We start from the raw sequence: 21,386 nt of genomic DNA on the forward strand, positions 1-21,386 counted from the left end.
ACTCTGATCCAGTGTTACCTCCCTCCTTCCTTTGCAGAGCTGGAGAACCAGGAGTCTCGGGTCTCTGAAATCCACAGCCTTGTTCATCGACTCCCAGAGAAAAATAGGCAGATGTTACAGCTGCTCATGAACCACTTGGCAAAGTAGGTTTAAAACTGATTGCTGGCCTTTCTTCAGCCCTGGAAAGTTTTTATCTTAGCACAAAAACTGATTTTGGTTCTGCTTATGTTTCCCTTTCTTACTGTTGGCATCAGGTATGCTGAAGACATAGGAAAGAAATGTGTGAAATGTTAACTCCAGTGGGTAACAGCAGCACACACTGGGTGGGCTTTGCAGGGTAGGCTGAGGAGGCGCCCATATGGCCAGGCCACTGGGTAGAGTTTGCAGGATACTTTGTGCTCTTGTGGTGATCAAAGTCAAGAAGTGTGTCCTCCATGTTACCAGATCACAAAGCAGATTTTTTAGGAGTTACATGTTCTTGTGATGATTGAGGGCAAACAGGAGTGATGATTGAGGGCGAACAGGAATATGTTACAAGTTTAGAGACCTTGGATTTGGAATAAAGAGGCCTGAATTCTAAAGCTGATTCTGTTCTTAACTAGCCCTGGACAAGCCACTGACCTCTCAATTCCTTAGTTTCTTCATCTGTCAAATATGGGTGGTAGTCTCCCCCTTCTCTTTAATGTCATTGAATTTAAAAGTTACGTGTATTAAAACCCTTGAAGTAGTATAAAAAATAGAGGAATTGGCAAATGCCCATTTGCCTTCTGAGGAAATCAGTGGGGACTTGATTTTCCTGCTAGGAATACTTACAGTCTTGGAACCTTTTGAAATCCTTGTGTGTTTACTGTTGCTTGACCTGTTTTGGATTGGCCTTGCTGATACCCCTTATTGTATCAGCTACTGCAAATGTGTATGTTCCAACCTTCTCTTAACTTTGATGGACGTTCTTGATTGGAGACTACAGTCTAAGAAAAGACAGACTATAACAGTTAACCTGAATTGATAAATCTACATTCTGTGGAACTGATACATTGTAAATCCAGCCCTTATGCATGCATTGTTCTGCCATTAAGTCATGTCTTTTGGGTAAATACTTTGCTGAGGGAGATTATGATGGCTTGTTTTGATATTTGTACTAGTGAAAATTGAAACTGAAAATCACCCAGTCGTGTCCGACTCTTTGCAACCCCATGGACTGTATAAGTCCATGGAATTCTCCAGGCCAGATACTGGAGTGGGTAGCCTATCCCTTCTCCAGCTGATCTTCCTGACCCAGGAATCGAACTGGGGTCTCCTGCATTGCAGGCGGATTCTTTACCAGCTGAGCTACCAGGAAGCCCTATATTTCTACTGAGCACTTGATATTTTGGAGAGAGTATAGATGTTACCATGAAATTTATTCATATGTTAATGATAAATAAACAAGAGTGGTTTGCATGCTGCTGAGATGCAATTAGGCAGAGTCAAGGGTTGCTGTATTCTATTTTGAGTCACATTTTTTTTCTTGCCCTACCACATCAAACTTGTGTGTTCAAAAACATTTAAGCATAACTGAGAACAGGGGAATGCCCCCCCACCCCCGGTTCCCATGTCAAAGAATCCTGATGAAATGTGTTGAAAATAATGAGAACTGGGCTTTAAAAAGTAGTTCCAGATTCTCTGAGATGATGGTATGGTGCCTGTTCCACATAACCCAGTCAGGCATTTGCGAAATGGAAAAGCTAGTTTAGATGTTAGTTATACACTTGAATGGCCTGCACCAGAACAGAGAAAGTTCTAGGTACACCCTCTGGCCAAATATGTGTGGTGATGCTCGTTTGTGACTGCTTTATGGCCCCTGGGTGTTAGAAGGCCTCCATACCTGCTGGGAGCAGCTGGAGAAAGGATAGGAAGCAGCTGAAAGAAGTTAGGCATTTCAAGCTGTGCAGTTGTGATGAGAGTTTAATTGGACTGAGAGAGACCAAGAGTCAGTGGTGATCCAGTGGAGCCAGAACTGAATCTTCCCATTTTTAAAATGCCCTGAGGATTGTTAGAGATCCTCAAAGAGAAATAAATAGAAATTAAAAAAATCTAAAACCCTCAAGATGGGTATTGAATCAGTGAGGTTATTCATCTCTGGTGGATGCTTCACTTTGTCCCTCTGGTTCCACCCTCTTCTCTTCCCACCCCACAAAGTTCGGTCTTTATCCCTAAACCAAGGAGAAGTACAGCTGGAATATGTATGTTAAAGCTGTGACTTTGACTTTCTGCCTTCTAACAAATTTAAACCAGTTTTGTTGCTGGAGTTATTTATTTTGTGGCATTTCTGGAGCATTGTGTATTATCTTTGATACTTAACAATGATTTTTTCTGGTCCTGTGAGGTTCTGTGACAGTTCTTTGCTCATATAATCATTAAGAAATCTACATATAGACCTGCCCTCATGGTTGTAAGTGGGAGTTGGTTAGAGCTGGTGGTAGGACACACAGACTCCTGTTCTCAGTGTGCTGTGTTCTTGGTCTCTGGTGGCTCTAGATTTAAAATCTCTTGTGGAAATGAGTAGATGGTGCTAGTGGTAAAGAACCCGCCTGCCAATGTAGGAGACATAAGAGGCGTGGGTTCGATCCCTGGGCTGGGAAGATACCCTGGAGAAGGGCATGGCAGCCCACTCCAGTGTTCTTACCTGGAGATTCCCATGGACCGAGGAGCGTAGTGGGCTATAGTCCATAGGTCGCAAAATGTTGGATACAACTGAAGCGACTTAGCTTGTATGCATGCTGAATCCAGTAAGGAGTATTCATTTAGGTTTGAAAAAATCTTTTGGCACCCAGAGGAGGTCTAAGATTCCACATAAACTCTCTATTCTCATTTACGATGCTGTCCTATCTTAAAATCTAACAAGAAGGGAAAGTTAACTTGGAACAAGAGGTTTGTCTGTTTCATTCCTGTTTTCTCAGGTTCAAACTTATCCGAGGATATGCCTGAGCTATTGTTCCTCTGGTCCACTTACTTAACAGTCAGCTTCCTTTCTAAGTTTTAGTTTCGGGGTTGGTTCTGCTGGAAAACCTGGTGTTTACTTCTCTTATTACCTACTCTGTTTGCCCTGTGTGTCCCAGGCGTCTGGTTCAAAGGGAAGATATTTTGTGTACTTTTTAAAGCACTCTTGAAACACTTTTTAAAATTGATTTCCTTTAGCTGTGGAGGAAGAGTTAAGACATTTTATATTTAATCCCAACTAGAAATGCATTCGGGGGGGAAAAAAAGTCTTGGAAGGAAAAGAAGAAACTCCAAACCTCCATGCAAATGATTACCAGGGTTCATCCAAATCACAGACCTCTTGGGTCAGTTTCAGACCTCAGAGGGAACCTAAAAATTATAGGCAGCTCTGCACATATTTTTGTTGTTCCAGCTTAAATCTACTGTAAAAATTAGATGTTTTCTATTTGGAACCTGGAATAAAGCTTCAAGCACATTTACACTCACCTGGGGAGCTTGTTTACATGGACAGTGCTGGGCCCCACCCTTAGTCTTTTAAATTGGACTCTGCCTGGGAATCTGCATTTATGATTTACTTCCTGGGTAAACCAGATGCAATCTTTTGAGAATCATTGGGCTCAAGAATGGCCATATGAAGGGGTTTTCTAGGAGGGATAAATGATTTTGGGAGGAATGGATTGGAATTTAGGAGGATATTAGAAATAAGGAAGAAGAAACTCAAAGCAACAAGTTCAAAAAGTAGATTTTACTTGCATAATGTAATTATTAAAAAAAAAAATTCAGTTTTGATTTCCTGTGTCTCTACAATTCTCCTTTCACTAAATTAAGTGTTCAGCAAATAATTTTGTTCTAAAATTGCACACAAAGAATTTTTAATAATAAAGAAAATTGCCCCCGACTGGCTTTGGGACCTTGTGGAAATCTTTTAACCTCAAAGCCTGGTTTCCTGACTTCCCCTTCCAATCATGTAAGTCTCTGTTTTCATCAGGTAGGAAGGGGGCAAAAAAAAGAAAAAAAAAAAAAAATCCCCAGTCTTATAAATGTAGAAGGAAATAAGAGTAGATGAGTAATAAAGACTAATTTCATGGTCATTCCCTGATGTTTACATATTATTATGACTCCAAGTATATTGTATATCCCCACACATACCATTCACAGTGGCTCACTGGAACTTTATTACAGTGTTTATGCTGCATGGGAGGATTCCAAAGTGCTCTCCTTACATCCGGAGTGGCTATTAACAATACCTTTTCACAGCTGGTTTCCCCAAAACATTTATTGAGAGATAAATCTTAGTCTCTTTTCCTTTTTGAAGCAACTATTCCTTCATTCCTAGGGTGTTGTCAGGGAGCCCTTTTCTTGCTTCTCCAAAGAAGTACTATATCATTTGAGATGCTTTGGGCTGCGAGAAACAGAAAATCCAGTTTACAGTGGCTTATACGTCACAAGGGAATCTATTGTCTCATTACACAAAATAAGTCCAGAGGGTTGGTTAATTTCTTGGCTCATGAAGTGCTTGCGTTATTTCCATGGCCCTGCTCACAGCCAACTTCATTGTATTGGCTAGCCCCTCTCAAGATCATAAGATGTTACGTTGCTTTTCTGCATATGAGTATGAGTGGTTGTCCAGAGGCAGAAAGGCATTACAGTTGACCCCTGAACAACATGGGTTGAACTGTGTGGGTTCATTTATATATGGATTTTTTCCATTAAATATGCACTGTTTATACACATAATGCAGTATGGTTGAATCCATGCAATATTGTGGGACGGATGCTTGGCATACAAGTGAGACTTCATCAAAATATGTAGATTCCATTGCCACAAGTTATCAAGGGTTGACCATCTAGTGTGATTACCTCCAGGCATCCCTGCAAGTTATAAAGGATTTATTTACATTTCCTTAATCTACATGTAGAGTGAGTTGGGTTCCTGTAAAGATGCCTGTGGTTATAAAGAAAATCATTGCTAGGCCTTAGCACCAAGGAGGTTGGACCCTGGTGAATGAAGTGAAGTCGCTCAGTCATGTCCGACTCTTTGTGACCCCATGGACTGCAGCCTACTAGGTTCCTCCATCCATGGGATTTTCCAGGCAAGAATACTGGAGTGGGTTGCCATTTCCTTCTCTAGGAGATCTTCCCGACCTGGGGATTAAACCCAGGTCTCCCACATTGTAGGCAGATGCTTTACCGTCTGAGCCTGACCCTGGTAGTTAATTGGAATTTCTGAAGTCTCAAGGTTAAAATGTAAAGAAGTGGATACTTGACATTAGCATATATCTTACAGATATTAATCTGCTATTCCTTCTTCTTTCACCCCAAAGCTAGAAGATGTAGCTTCTTGAAGAGCTGTTGAACACATGAGTAGTACTTTCCATTTCCTTGCCATCAAAGTTAGTCCAAACAAAATAGGCGTGGAATTTTATAAAGCACATTTAAAAGAAAACAGTACTTTTGAGATGATGGCTTTCTAAGATGGAAATCTCCTGTGAGCTTCTCTGGCAGCCTTTCCTCGGCCATACACCCTGGCTTCAGAACCTTCTTCTCTCTAGTAACCGCTAGACACCCACTGCTGCCGGCACAGAATTGCTTGGCTGCTGGGCCACGGGTGGTGTGGCCTGAGAACTCCACAGAGCCACGTTGGCCACACTCTCCAGGCCTATTTGGCTTCTGCCTCACTGACTCCTATCCTGAGCGAATCGTTCTGGTGATTTTAACCCCTCACTATCTTGTGAATTCATCCAGTTTCCTCCATTACTGCCAGCCTAGGTCAAGCGGTCATCATCTCTTCCATAGACTGCTTCCCAGCTTGCTCTGGCTGGTAGAGCTCTGGCGCCCTGCCAGACCACAGAATGCATGCTCTGTGGCTGGGGAAACTTGGAACACTGCAGATCCCAACATGTGATTCCTCTGCTTAAAAAAGACTTCAAAGGCAGCTTCCCCCCTGCTTTTAAGACAGAACTCTGGTTATGGCTTCCCAAGGCCTTGTCTGGACTGGGACCTTTCAGACTTCACACCCTCATCTTCATTGCTTGTGATTACATTGCATCTCTACTGCCTGGTGCACAGCGAACATGCATGAGTGTTTGTTGGGTAGAAGCATGAAGCACCTTTTACCCATCTCAACCTTCCCCTTCTCTGCCCTGTGTTAGGAAAGGGCCCTCCCCAGCTTCTGCCAGCCAGAGTCTCCCTTTTTCTTTAGCCTCATCTCCCATGCTGCTGCCTGTAAGAATCGTTTCTGCTTCAAGTGCCCTCTTGCTGTCCTGAACTCCCATAGCCTCTGCTTATTCCTCTTTTAATGTGTATCACATTCACCCTGGGGGTTGGTTTACAGGGTGTGCAGCTTCTCACTCCTACTGGGTCATAAGCTGTCGGGACAGGAAGTCTGTCTTCCTTTATCTTTGTGTCTTGCCTAGAAGTTGCAAACAAGGGCCTCCAGCCAGAGCAGCCCACACATGTGCTCTATTTGGTATTGTTGTCCCACACATTGCTGTTTTTAAAATTTGAACAGGTTTCCAGCGTTTTTAATGGGTCATTTTACTAGGAAAACTTCAGATCTTCTTGAGAGCAGTTTGCTGGAACTGAGTGAGAGCTATACCCTATCCCCCTGGGCATGCCTTCTTCAGTTTGCCTAGTTCAAAGATTGAAGGCAAAAGGAGAAGCTGGTGGCAGAGAATGAGATGGTTAAATAGCATCCCCGACCCAATGGACATGAATTTGAATAAACTCTGTGAGATAGTGGAGGACAGAGGAGCCTGGCGTGCTACAGTTCCGGCTGTGTCCAACTCTTTGATTGCAAAGAGTTGCAACTTTGCAATCAAAGAGTTGGACAGAACTTAGCAACCAAACAACAACTATAGTCCCTATTGTGCCTGGCCTATTTCTTTCCTGCCCCCTACCTGCCTGAACCTGGGTAGACATTTGGATGTTCAGCCCTTGGCCTGACTGTCTGCTTATCCCAAAAGAGGGCCTTGATATTTGGTAATCCCATAATGAACAAGCAGAAATGGACTGGGAAAATTATTTCCCTGACCAGCTCTGTTTTTATCCTGAAAGATTTATTGTTTTTGATAGATTGGAGATTCCTGGAAGAAGTAGGAGATACTGCTTCCAGGCCTGTTTATGTGTATTGGGCAGGGAAGAGAATGCATTTTTTTAAGACTAAGAATGGAATTCTCAAAGGACCTTCTTTAGCTATTTTTGGTGGAGCCAAAGGAAAATCTATTTAAAGGGCCACTACACAGAGGACAAGCACATATTTTGAAGCAAACAGGCGTTAGCACTTTAGCACTTTAAATTAATGGAAATGCAGGTGACATCAGAACTCAAGCCTTACTCAGCCTACTTGCCAGACCTTCACTTACTTTCAACCCAGGAATTTCTCTTTTGTGACCTTCTAGCCTTCAAGGTTAGAGAAGGAAAGACACAAGTTCAAGTTTTTTGCTTTTAAAAAAAAAATCAACAAAATTTCTGAATTCAAGGAACTGAATCTTTCACATTGTAAGAAATACCATTCTGAAAGGGGAAATGCTTGGCTTCAAGCTGTTAATGCTCAGTAGTCTTAGAGCTTCTTTGATTTAGGTCTCTTGTTTGTTTTGATTTGTTCCACTTCTGTTTGGGTTAATTTTTTCAGAGACTTTGCTGGTTTTTGATACATCTCTGATGCTTCCTCTTCTGAACCCCTGGAGTCACCTATGGAGTTCCCTTTCACATTCGGGGAGGAGCAAAGGAAAGGATGCTGTCTTCCTCCGGGTGGCTGCCCCTGTTATTTCAGGATCTTAGAGAAGTGAGAGTATCATCAAGCGTGAACACAACTTTGTTTCTTTTTCGTCAGCCCTTACCAGAGCCAGATTTCTTCCCATCCTTTCTTCTTCTTCCTTTCTCCCTTCCTTTCTTTTCTAATTTTGAGTCCTCTCTCTCTTTCTCTTGATGAGTCTAGCTAAAGGGTTTGTCTTTTCTATTTACCTTTTTAAAAGCCAGCTCTTGGTTTCATCCATCTTTTTTCTTTGTCGTTTTAGTCTCTCTTTCATTTATCTCCACTCTTATGAGCCAGATTTCTTACGTGTTGGCCCCAGGGGTGGTTTCATTAAAGGTCTCTCTTTGGCTCAGCATCAGTGGCCGATTCACTGGCACTGCTTTGTGTACTGAAGCCCTCTCTCACCGCATCCTCTTTGCATTGCACAGTGACACTTATTTTCTTACACTGACTGGGTTTTCAACAAACTCATGACTGTTGTGGCTCAAACAGGGCAGCTGCAGTGAGGCAACCGGCAGACTTTGGGGTAATTGTAGTTCGTCTATAGGTTCTTGAGCACAGTGGTGAAGAGAGAACATTCTGGAGCCAGACTACCTAGTTTTACTCATCTCTTCTGAAACCTTGTGTGAATTACTTCACTGATTTATGCCCAAGTTTTCTCATCTGAATAAGGATACATAATAATTGTATCAGAAACATTTAAATCAGCATATCTGATTCTTCTGCCTTCTCCTGTGCATATTTCAGCCAGCACTGTGGGGACTGGTTGTATAGCCTCCAGCTCATTTCCTGCAGGTGCAGCTTGATAGCTGATAGCCTCATGCCCATACTGTGTGCCCCTGCCTCTTACCTGCCAGCCCAGGAAGACATGACACAAGCTGCCATCCACACGCATATGGCCTGGAAGCAAAGGGGTATTAAAAAAAAAAAAAAAAAAAGACAACCTCCAAGGGGAAGCCTTTGACCAATAGAAGGTTAGAGCTGGGTGTCCTGAATTGCAGTCATTAGGTAGCTTCTTGGGAGATGATCCCAAGAGATGAGCAGCTATTGGTGCTTGAACCAAGAAGGGGTTAACTTCTCTGCCTTGTTCCTCCTGAGAAGCCCCCTAGTAGTATAGAATCATCTATGCCTTCACCTCAGTCTCTTTTTTCTGGGAAAACTAAAGACAATAATAGCATGTATGCTCTTAGAGTCTTTCTGAGAATTTAGTTAACTTGTCCAAAGAGCATCTGGCAAGTAGTATATCCACAGACTGTAAAAGTCTACGTGAGAAATCAGGGGATGGAGGAAGAAGGGTCATGGAGCTGTACCTTAAGGTGAGGGAAGATGGTGAAATTATTCTAATGATTAAACCCAAGCAAGGCATTCTTATTGATGGGATGGGGCTTTCTCCACAGTTCTGTTCTTGGCAAGCAAAATCCTTAGGGCTGAATGCTGAAAAGTAGCACACATGGCTCTGATCCACTTGGGAGATTTGCATGTGTATATGTGTTTACTTTTACTTGTCTTTTGTTTTCTTGGCAGTTTGGGTATGTTTGGCCCAAAGGACTAAGCATCTCTCTCACTCTTCCTAGCAAAGGGTGAGCCGGCGAGGGGTCAGCCAGGAGAAAGCTGTTGATATCTGCTTTCAGGTCACACTTTACACCAAGCCTTACAGTGTCCTGTGAGTGTTTGGAGCTTTCCATGATTCAGACGTCCTGTGGAGCAGCGCACCTGTTTGAAAGAACAAGCTGTGTGGTGCTGATTCCGCGGGAGGTTATAGACTCCTCACCCTCAGTCTCTTGCCTCTTGGTGTTGCAAGGCTGATTTCATCTCAGAAGCAGCTGTCTTTGCTGCAGTTTAATAACTCTTAATTTCCTGGAGGGGGAACAACACGTTCTATCATGAGGACTCATCTTAGTCTGCACGGTCTGGAAATTCCCAGTCTTCTTTGTGATCTACGAAATGTTTCTCTTTGTGGGAGAGTCTGACTTATCATCTATCTTAGTGTGACTGCCCCTCAGATGCCGTTCCCAGATTAAAGTCTCATCCAGAGAGAATGGTTCTCTCTGCCACCAGTTTCCCCCTCTATGCAGTCTTCACGTGGGTTTCCCTCCCTGAGTCACTGAAATCTGTAATGAACTATTAATCTGAGCTCTAAGGACAGTTGTATATGTGTTTGTCTTCATTCTGTCTTCGTAGACACTTTGACGTTTAATTCAAAAGAAGGTGTGAGGAAATAGTAAGGCGATTTGAATTTCGGTATCAATGCTTCCTGCTTTCTCCCATGTATTGAAATGCTATTCTTTAAGCAGTTTAGCATGCTGATTTAGTGTTACCAGTTAGGTATTGTAAGTATGAATCAATATGTCTTGGTTCTTTCAGTAAGTGGTAGAGGAACCCATCATATCTGGCTGTCTGGTCCATTGCAAGCAACTCTTATGTACTTGGAGATGCATAGTCTGATAGGATAGAGTCAGTTTTGTTAAAGTTGGACTTTCAGTAAGAAAATGGGGTAAGCTCAAGGCCTCAAGGAAGGACTGGTGTATTAGATCTTTGGTTGTAAACAACAGATGTCAACTGTGGCTAGTTTTTAAAAAGAAGGGAATTTACTGGCAGTCTTCTGGGAGTAACTGAAAACGGAGTTGAGCTATCAGATGTTGGAACGCAACCTCCAGGGCAGTTACGTGCCTTGCACCCTACTCCATGTCCCTGTGCCATGTTACTCTTCTCCTCTAGGTGATTCTCCCAGATCATGCTTCCTGTTTCATTGACAGAATAGGTACGATGGGAGAATGTCTATAGTCCATGACACCTGTGCCCATGTGTCCTTTTTCCCTCCAATGTGTGCTAGAGGAACACTTGGTGCTCCTCCCTAAAGGTAGTTCCATCACTGGGGCAGAAGAGCTGATCCACAATTGCGTCCAGAGGGGTTTGGCTCCAGTAGTTTTTCCCTCTGTCTCCTTGGCTGGTCCTTTTCAGTCTCGTTTTCTGTACCACAGGATTCATTCTGTCCTTTAATCCTTAGAACTGCTCTGCCTGCTCTCCCTCCTCTCTCTCTACAGTGAGGTCTTGCTCTAGAGTTGCAGCCTCCAGCTTCAGTGCTCCCTACCCATGAACACTGCTGATTTTTTTTCCATAGCATATATCACCATCTAATATACTAGATATTTGACTTATTTATTGTTGTTTTCTTCTCACTGAAGTGTAAACAGTTTGAGGTTGAAAATTTTTCTGTCACCACACTGCCTGCAACAAAGCTTTTGCATATTTGTCGACTAATGAATGAACTAAAAGGTAGAAAATGTCCAGGGAACTCATGCTGGCCCTGGAGCACTGCTTTTTGGATGTCTCACCTCTGACCACCTTTTTCTTCTTATGGTTCCACTGCAGGTTAATGTTTCTAATAAAGAGAGTACAGTGACCTCCCTTGTGTAATGCACTCAACTTCTGTGGTGAGGCGGTAGCCAGGTTCTCAGCTAACATTCTTATTAGAACCGCATGTCACGGGAGAGGGCAGTCTAAGCAAAAATTGGAGGTTGTCATTCAAAGGTTGCCAGGCAAGTGAAAATATTAGGTAGTCACAAGAGTTGTGTTTGCTGAAACACAATTCTTATAAATGCCTGGATAACTCTATTATGCACTGTTTTGTAGTTGGTGGGACCATCATAATGATACATAGAAAAAAACAAACATTGCTTTCAGATATTTCTCTAATACCTGGTTGCATGGTTCAGTTCCCCAGAATGCTTGATTCTGTTTTTCATGAGCTAGCTCTTGACAGGAGCCTGTGGTCTCTTCAGAGCATGTCTTCATACATACCCTGGGCCCATAATCACCTTCAGGGGTGGTTGAAGGAGTGAAGGTGTGAGCTTGGTTAACCAAGTCCCAGAACTAGACACACTTGAACACATTCCCTTAGGTCACCAAGCAAATGGGGGTTTCCCATTTCAAACCTGCCTCTTAGTCTAGCAGGCTAGTTGGGTTTTTGTTTTTTTCTCACTATTGAAAGATAACCTTACCATGTTGCTGCTTTAAAAGCCACACTTTCCTTCTCACTTGAATTACCACCTAAACTGCTTTGCATGCCACATGGACAAGTTTTTCTCCCAGCATTGTTGCATGTCTCACATAGTCCATCTTCCTGGCCAGACCAGATGGTTAAAGAGGAAGAGAACATGGGCAAAACCATAGGTTTTCCTTTCCATTTCATGTCATTAATGTGTTGTGACTCTGAAAAAATTTTACTGAAGTATAATTGACTTAAAAATACCATATTGGCTCCATATGTATAACGTAGTGGTTTACTATTTTTAAATATTACTAAATGATCACCACACTAAAGTCAACTTGCCATCTGTCACCAAAAGTTACTGTAATGTTCTTGACTGTATTACCTATACTGTTCAGTATATCCTCGTGACTTACTTTATTTTATTACTAGAATAATATACTCTTTAATCCCCTTCACCTGTTTCCCCCATCCCCCCCCCCCCCATTCCTCCCATCTGGTGACCACTGGTTTGTTCTGTTTTTATGCATGTCTCTATTTTGTTGTTTGTTTGTTTGTTTTGTTTTTTAGATTCTGAATGTAAGTGAAATCAAAAGTATTTGTCTTTCTCTGTCTGACTTGCTTCACTTCGCATAATACCTTCTAGGTCAATCCATGTTGTCACAAATGGAAAAAGTTCATTATTTCTTATGGTTGAGTAAAATTTCAGTGTTTGTGTATCACACCTTCTTTATCCATTCATGCGTCATTGGACACTTAGGTTACTTCCATATCTTGTCTGTTGTAAATAATGCTGCAATGAACATTGATGTGCATATATCTTTTCAAATTACTGTTTTTGTTGTCATCAGATAAATACCCAGAAATAGAATTGCTGGATCACATGGTAGTTCTGTCCTTTTTGAGAAACTGTCATACTGTTTTCTGTTTTCTATAGTGGTTGTACCAATTTACATTCCCTCCAACAGTACACAAAGTTTCCCTTTTCTCTCCATCCTCACCAACACTTATGTTTTGTCTTTTTGATAATAGCCATTCTCATATATGTGAGGTGATATATATCATTGTGGTTTTGATTTGCATTTCTATGATGATAGTGATGTTGACTATCTTTCCATGTGCCTGTTGGATATCTATATATCTTCTTTGGCAAAATGTCTATTCAGGTTTTTGCCCATATTTTAATCACATTTTTTGGTTTTTGATAATGAGTTGTATGAATTCTCTATGTATTTTGATATTAATCTCTTATCAGACATACATACCATTTGCAAATATCTTTTGCTGTTTAGTAGGTTGCCTGTTCAATTTGTTAATAGTTTTCTTTGCTATTAAAAAGCTTTTTAGTTTGATGTAGTCCCATTTGGTTGTTTTTGTTACCCTTGCCTAAAGAGATGGATCCAAAAAAATATTGCTAAGACTGATGCCAAAGAGCTTTACTGCCTATGTTTTCTTCTAGGAGTTTTATGGTTTCAGGTCTTATATTTAAGTCTTTAATCCGTTTTGAGGTGTTTTTTTGTTTGTTGTTTTGTTTTTGTATATGGTCTATGAAAGTGGTCTAGTTTTATTCTTTTGTATATAGCTGTCCAGTTTTCCTAGCATCATTCATTGAAGACTCTGTCTTTCCCCTATTGTATATTCTTGCCACTTTTGTTGTAGACTAATTGACCATATAAATGTGGGTTTATTTCTGGGCTCTCTATTCCGTTCCATTGAGCTATGCATCTGCTTTTACTCCAGTAACATACTGTTTTGATTACTGTAGCTTTGTAATTTAGTTTGAAACAAGGGAGTGTGATATCTCCAGCTTTCTTTTTTAAGATTGCTTTGGCCAACTGGAATCTTTTGTGAATCCATACAGATTTTTAAAATTACATGTTCTAGTTTTGTGGAAAATGCCATGAATATTTTGGTAGAGATTGCCATAAACAGGTAAGATTTTTGGCTAGTATGAACACTTCAACAATTTTAATTCTTCTAATCTCTGAGCATGGACTATCTTTCCACTTATTTGTGTCATCTTTAATTTCTCTCATCAATGTCATACTTTTCAGAGTACAGATCTTTCACCTTCTTGGTTAAGTTTATTCCTCTTATTTTACTCTTTTGATGTAATTGTAAGTGGAGTTTTTTCTTAATTTCTGATAAATCATTATTAGCATGTAGCAACACTATAGACTTCTGTATGCTTCTATTGTATCATGCAACTATACTGATTTCACTTATTAATTCTAAAGTTTTCTTGGTGGAGTCTTTAGGGTTTTTGTATAGTATCATGTCATCTGCAATATTACATTGAATAAAAGTGGGAAGAGTGGGCATCCTTGTCTTATTCCTGATCTTAGGGGGAAGCTTTCAGCTTTTCACTATTAAGTGTGATCTTAGCTGTGGGTTTGTCATATATGGCCTTTATTATGTTGAATACATTCCCTCTATACTTCGTTGAGAGTTTTTTTTTTTTATAAATGCATGTTGGATTTTATCAAATACTTTCTCTCCATCTACTGAAATGATCATATGATTTTAATCCTTCATTTTTTGTTCATGTCATATATCATGTTGATTGATTTCTGGATGTTAAATCATCCTTGCATGCTTGGGATAAATCCAGCTCAATCATGGTGTATGATCCTTTTTTAATGTATTGTTGAATTCAGTTTGCTAGTTTTTACTTGATATTTTTTGAATCTATGTGTTAGGGATATTGCCTTGTAATTCTTTTTTAGTAGTGTCTTAGTCTGGTTTTAGTATCAGGGAATGCTGGCCTTGTAGAATGAGTTCAGAAGCATTCTTTCCTCTCAGTTGTTTGGAATAGTTTGAGAATAATAGATACTAACTCTTCTAAATGTTTAGGAGAGTTTACCTATAAAGCTATTTGGCCCTGGACTTTGGTTTTGTCGTGTTTTTTGATTACTGATTACTAGTGATTGATCTTTTCATTTTTTCTATTTCTTCCCATTTCAGTCTTGGGAGATAGAATGTTTCTAGGAATTTTACCATTTCTTCTAGGTTGTCTGATTTGTTGGCACATAGTTGTTTGTAGTAATCTTATTATTCTTTGGTATCAATTTTAATTTCTCTTTGATTTCTGATTTTATTTATTTGGTCCTCCCCAATGAGTCTGGCTAACAGTTTATTATTTTTAAAAAATCTTTTCAAATCCCATCTCCTTTATTGATCTTTTCTATTGCTTGACAATTAGCAGCTTTTGTGATGAAGCTGACTTGGACAGAGCCTGACTGAGATAAACAGGACAGCCCAGTTGGCCTCATTCATGCCAGCATATATTAATTGATTGAGCACCTGTGGTAACAAGGCACTAACTTATCCAAGATGCTGATGATTTATTTCTATTAGGAGGTGGTAGGAGAGCGTGTTGGCACAATAGGTAAAAGTCATTTTATTCATGATCTTGAGCAAGTGTGCCAGACCTCAGGTATACAAGGCCTCTACCTACAAAATAAAGAGGATTATTTTTGCAATAAAAAAAAAAAGCACATATATACATATACACAACGTAGTTAAGGAAAACAGGATAGCCAGCAGTATCTTAACTGTTGTTATCTCTAGGTGCTTATGTTTTCTTCTCTTGCCTTCTTTATTTTTATAAAATGACCTTGTGTGCTATTTACAGTTATAATTACTTTTAATGAATGGAGCAGACTCTGATTCTGAGCCTCTTTTAATTTTGAAGACATCTATGATTTTATGCACAAGACTTGGTAAAACAGGACAGGACAATCAATCTTTGGGTATTCTGAGGCAGAATCCCTTTTCTCAGCTTTTGCTTCCCATCTTTTGACCACTTCTCTTGCTCATTTGGATTTCTACCTGAGAATGGGGATCAGAGAGAAAGGAGAATATACATTAGACTATACCGTAGCAATGCTTGAGTTAGGGGTAAAACTCTAACCCAAGAAGCTTTGGTCTTTTCCCCTAACTAGTATTACTAATGACTTGTAACTATATCAGTTTTTTTCCTGACTTCCTTAGGCATTAGTTCATTGTATATGAGCTTTATTGTTATGATAGAACTTGTTTAAAATTTTTTTAAAAAGAACAGCAACAAAAAACTGCACTGTTTTTATTTTTGGATTGTGTCCTTTTGTCCCCTTTTAGGTACTATGAAGGTCCACTGGGTTTTTATTCAACATAGACCCATTTCTTCTCTTCTTAGGTTCAGTCTACTTTAGCTTGTTTGGTATCTTGAGCTTCTTCCTCCTGCCTATCTGCCCAGATCTGCTAGAGCTGGAGTGGGAAAACCCTGCTGCTAATTTTTATACAGCCCTCAAGCTCAGAATGCTTGTGTACAGTTGTCAATAGTTGCAAATAATCAAAAGAGGAACAATGGTTCATGACACGTGAAAATTAAATGAAATTCAGATTTCAGTGTTCACGAAGTTTTATTGGGACAGAGGCACTTTTCTTTATTCATGTATTATCTATGGCAGCCCTCCAAGTTACACTGGCTAGTTGAGAAGTTGCAAGAAAAACTGTATGGCCCTCAAAGCCTGAAATATTTACTATCTGGTCCTTTAGAGACAAGTCTGCCAACTCTGTGCTGGAAACTCTCTCTTGTTTGGATGTCTTCAACTTTAAGACTTGTTTGGTTATGCTAACTCATTCAAAGGATTATTTATCGAGTGCCTGCAGCTTGCCAGGTACTGTGCTAGATACAGGTATCAAAGAGAGCATGATCCCTTCCCTGTTGGGAGGAATTGATGGCCTGGGTGGGGGGCTTGGATGTGACTATAGGTAAGCTACAGCATAGATCTGTGTGCTAATCTCAAGTATGAGTTAACGGCTATGGGAACCCTGAAGGGGTACCCCGACTCTGCTTGGGAAAACAGAGAGGGTATCATCATTAGATAATGGATTACAAAGTCTTGATAGCTTAAAACTATGTTGTTCTACATTGGTGACTTTTTAAAAAAATTTTATTTTATATTGGAGCATAGTGGTAAAGAATCTGCCTGCAATGCGGGAGACCTGGGTTCGATCCCTGGTTAGGGAGATCGCCTAGAGAAGGGAATGGCTCCCCAATCCAGTATTCTGGCCTGGAGAACTCCATGGACAGAGGCGCCTGGCAGGCTAGAGTCCATGGGGTCGCAGAGTCGAACTCGACTGAGCAATTTTCACTTTCACTTTCAGTTGATTAACAGCGTTGTGTTTAGTTTCAGGTATACAGCACAGTGATTCAGTTATACATACATCTATTCTTTTTCAAATTCTTCCATTAAAACACTGGAATTGTTCCACTGAAGTTAGTTGTTACCTAGAATAAGAGTTTCATAATTTCAGCAAGTGTGCCTTTAACATTTCATCTGTACATTGTACATGTGATTGTTCTATTTCAGGATCAACATTTTATAGAGCTTTGTAAATAAACATTGAATAAAGTGACTTTATCATCATCAAGATATAAAATTTTCTTTTATAGAGCTACTGTTAGCTATTCACTTTTGGACAAAGGGAAATAGACTTTTACATTAAAATTGCAAGTTTCATTTGCTTTACGTTTCTTTTTAAATGCTTCTCAATGCATTTTAAAGTGAATTGGGGAGCCAGTCCCTTCTCCAGGTGATTTTCCTAACCAGGGATCCAACCCAGGTCTCCCGAATTGCAGGCAGATTCTTTACCGTCTTAGCTACCACTATGTTCTAATATAAAATAACAGTTTTTTTTTAAAAGTCACCAATGTAGAAGGCTTTTACACTAATGTAAAAGGCTTAACTCTACTGTACTCAGGATATATATATAAATGAGATATAAATTCATTTATATATATAAATGGCAGTAAATTCATTTATATATATAAATGACATGAATTTATTAATATGTATATAAATGAAAATGAAAAGGAGATTGCTAGGCTCCATTTAAGATTTCCTAATTCAGAATGTTGCGGGCTGGGGTAAACAGGATATGGAGTTACATTTTTAATAAGCTCCCAAGTTTTCCATCTACACTAAAGTCTGGGAATATTTTTAAGGATAGTATTGATTAAAGATGCATTTATAAATGTTATTCTTAACTTCATTTTTAAAAACTCTTTTCTCTTTCTTATCACCTGCTATCAGCCTTTGACATACACAGAGCTTTTTCAGGATCCTTAAGACAATGTGAAGGAATTCTTCTGATTTCCTAAAACGTGCCCTTTCTCCTCCTCTTTTTTTTTCTCTCTCCTTCTTTTCTTCCCCTTTTTTTTTTTTTTTTGAAAAAAGAATTAGGGCAAAAATGTGTATATTTGGAACGCACATTTTGTATGTTTTGCTGTAATTTTTCATGTGTATATATAGACATGTATATGTATTTATGTGACAGTTAACATTTTTATTTGACCTCTGTCTTCTTCATGTTAACACTGAAATCCTCTTTGGGGTTCTCCCCAATTCTATTTATTACCACATATGGCCATCTGGTGTGTGTGTCCATAAAGGCTCTCAGCATGCACTCACATTTTTCAACATTTTTTTCTACTCAGTTTTATCTCTTTGAGATAAATGCTGATTCATTCTCTAAATGCTATGTAAAAATGGCACATACTATTATCTCTTTTCCCTACTAATAGACACTTAGAATTGTGTCTCATTTTTTTACCATTGTAAGCAGTGCTACAGTGAACATCTTTGCAAACACCTTTCTGTATACATGTGAATTTTGGCATGATGTATACCTAACACTAGAATTCCAAGCATATATGCAGCTTCACTGTTTTTAGATATCACCAAATCATTTTCCACAGTGATTGAATTTGTTTAGCTGCCTCACAGTTTTCATTTGGAACAGTGGGTCCATATAGATGCAGAATGCTGCAGGTGGCACATCTTGGGTCCCAGGCAGTGCTCTGACTTCTTTGAATGCATGCAGTTTATTCAGTTCAGTCCAGTCGCTCAGTTGTGTCTGACTCTTTGCGACCCCATGAATCGCAGCATGCCAGGCCTCCCTGTGCATCACCAACTCCCGGAGTTTACTCAAACTCATGTCCATCGAGTTGGTGATGCCATCCAGCCATCTCATCCTCTATCGTCCCCTTCTCCTCCTGCCCCCAATCCCTCCCAGCATCAGGGTCTTTTCCAGTGAGTCAACTCTTCGCATGAAGTGGCCAAAGTATTGGAGTTTCAGCTTCAGCATCAGTCCTTCCAATGAACACCCAGGACTGATCTCTTTTAGGATGGACTGGTTGGATCTCCTTGCAGTCCAAGGGACTCTCAAGAGTCTTCTCCAACACCACAGTTCAAAAGCATCAATTTTTCAGCGCTCAGCTTTCTTCACCGTCCAACTCTCACATCCATACATGACTACTGGAAAAAATATGGGAGCTGATATATTACCATTAACCTGAACTGTAAAAGATTTAAGCAGACGTTAACTAGGCTACAGAGTTGGAGTCGAAGCCTAGAGTATCAGGGAAGAAAAAAGAACCAATGAACCAAAGGGGCAAATCTCTTCATAGGCTTATGGACAAACTGATGTTGAATTACCCAGAGATCTGATGTAGCACCACCCCAGCACTTGCCCTTACCATTGTCCTCACTGGGACCTTTGCAGGTCCTGCTTATTCTATAAGCAAACTATAGAAATGATCCCTAAAAGTGTAGTCTTAAGAGTGAAAGTGTTAGATGCTCAGTCATGTCCGACTCTTTGCAACCTTATAGACTGTAGACTGCCAGGCTCCTCTGTCCATGGAATTCTCCAGGCAAGAAGACTGGAGTTGGTTGCCATTCCCTTTTCCAGGGGATCTTCCCGACCCAGGGGTTGAACCCCAGTCTCCTGCATTGCAGGCAGATTCTTTACCATCTGAGCCACAAATATAAAGGCTTTTAACCTGTGCCACCACCTCCATAAAATAACCCTAGCACCCCAGGGGCCCAAGCAGCTACAAGTCATAACAGCCTCACTGCAGGTGAGTGGGCTCCAGGGGCTCCTGGCTTAAAATACAGGAGCCATCTTTTCTGCTTGCAGTAGCAATAAGGCCCTGCCAACTTCTTTGTGGAAGTCTTTTTTGAGGATGAGTTCAAAATTTCTAACTGGGGTGAGGAATTTGTAACAGCAAACTGTTCAGACTTTGGGTCTGGTTAGCCATTTGGACCACCCAGAAGGGTGTAAGGCCAGGACCCCTCACAGTTCTTTGACTTCTCCAGTGATGGGAGAGGAGCTCTGGCTATTGGCCCTTGGCTCTTGTCTTCTGGGGTACAGTTCGAGAGCACCTCTCCGTCCCCAGTGCTGATTGCCAGCAATATCCTTAGACCCCTGAGTACTGAGAGGTGGCTCACCTTTGCTGCCAGCCTCTAAAGGCCAATTAGTGTCTGTATGCCTTGTTTATTCTACCACCATTAAAGTAAGCCAACACACAGCTACTCTGTTTCCTACTTCTTGTGAATGAACAGGAAGTGAAGGAAGCAAGGAAGTTGATGAGGGAAAGACAAGTCTTAGCAGAAACTTGTTTCCTATATCATCCAGACAATAATATTATGGTGACTCAATAAAAAAATGTTAATCAGCAGATAAAGTAAGCAAGGACACCAAGATGATGTATATAACAGGTTTGGGAGCAGGATGAGGGAAGAGAGACACCTGAGGTGTACAATTTAAGTAGATGATGACCCTTAACATTGCTGAAGGGAGTGCTTCTTTAAGTAAGTGCTAAAGATGATTCAGTTTTTTAAGTAAAAATATATATGAGTGAGTGAGTGAGTGAGTGTGTGTGTATGAAAGGAAAAGGGCCCAAAGCATGCACCAAATGGTTAGTAACAATGACTAGATTTTCACAGTAGTTATGATGGGGGAGATTTTATTTCTCAAAAATGTGACAAAATTATGAATAATCATTACTTCCACTTTCTCCTTAATTATTTTTCAAATAACAAATGTTAAAAGGAAAAACTAAAATATTTTAAAATAAAGTTTTTTTTTTTTATTATTTTTTAGTGAGAAGAGAGGTTTTATTTGCAGTTTTATTGTTGTCTGCTCTTTGCAGTGCACAGGCTTCTCATTGCAGTGCCTTCTCTTGTTGTGGAGCACAGACTCTAGATGTGTGGACTTCAGTAGTTGTGGTGCACAGGCTTAGTTGCTCCACAGCATGTGGAATCTTCCTGGGCCAGGGATCAAACCCATGTCCCCTACATTGGCAGGTGGACATTCTTTATCCACTGTGCTAGCAGGGAAATCCTAAGAGTTTTAATCCTAGTGTTTTAAAATAAATTTGGAAGTACTGTGAGATGTTCCTTCTCAGGTTGGTTTCAGGACCTCACCTCCTAAAATCGTGCATCCCACATGCCTCTCTTGTCTTACCCTAGTCCTGGCTCTGACTGGATTTAAATTCCCCTTTTGGGCTTTTTGTTAGCCTCCAGACCATAGTTCTTCCCTCAGCTATTGGCCATGATAGAGAATAGATATTGGTTCAATGTGTCCTTAGTTTGCCATCTCAGACTACATCTGGAATTATATAGCAGTGAAAGGGAATAGGGGGTTTCAGATACAGAATTTCAGTTTAGAGAGACCTTTTCAGGAGTGTATGTGTTGTGGCTTAGCATGGATAATTGAAAGTTGTGGGCCCCCCCCCGCCCCCCGCCTTCTGTTAACATCAGTAATTGAAAGTTGTGTGGCAAAATAGGAACAGGTGGGTTTGATTTGCTTAGGAACTGGAAAAGCCGCATTA

General features: G+C 40.4%; 1 protein-coding gene across 7 annotated transcripts in view; it reads left to right on the forward strand.

The window, feature by feature from the left end:
- Positions 1-21,386, forward strand: part of ARHGAP26 (Rho GTPase activating protein 26) — a 470,784-nt gene that overhangs the window by 295,137 nt on the left and 154,261 nt on the right. For all 7 annotated transcript variants that reach the window (XM_043913110.1, XM_043913112.1, XM_043913113.1 and 4 more), the window contains exon 17: positions 38-143. In XM_043913110.1, the coding sequence (XP_043769045.1) occupies positions 38-143 (106 nt within the window). The remainder of the gene's footprint in view (positions 1-37; positions 144-21,386) is intronic.

The sequence above is a fragment of the Cervus elaphus genome, chromosome 9 (genome assembly GCF_910594005.1).
Source record: "Cervus elaphus chromosome 9, mCerEla1.1, whole genome shotgun sequence".
Classification (NCBI taxonomy): Eukaryota; Metazoa; Chordata; class Mammalia; order Artiodactyla; family Cervidae; genus Cervus; species Cervus elaphus.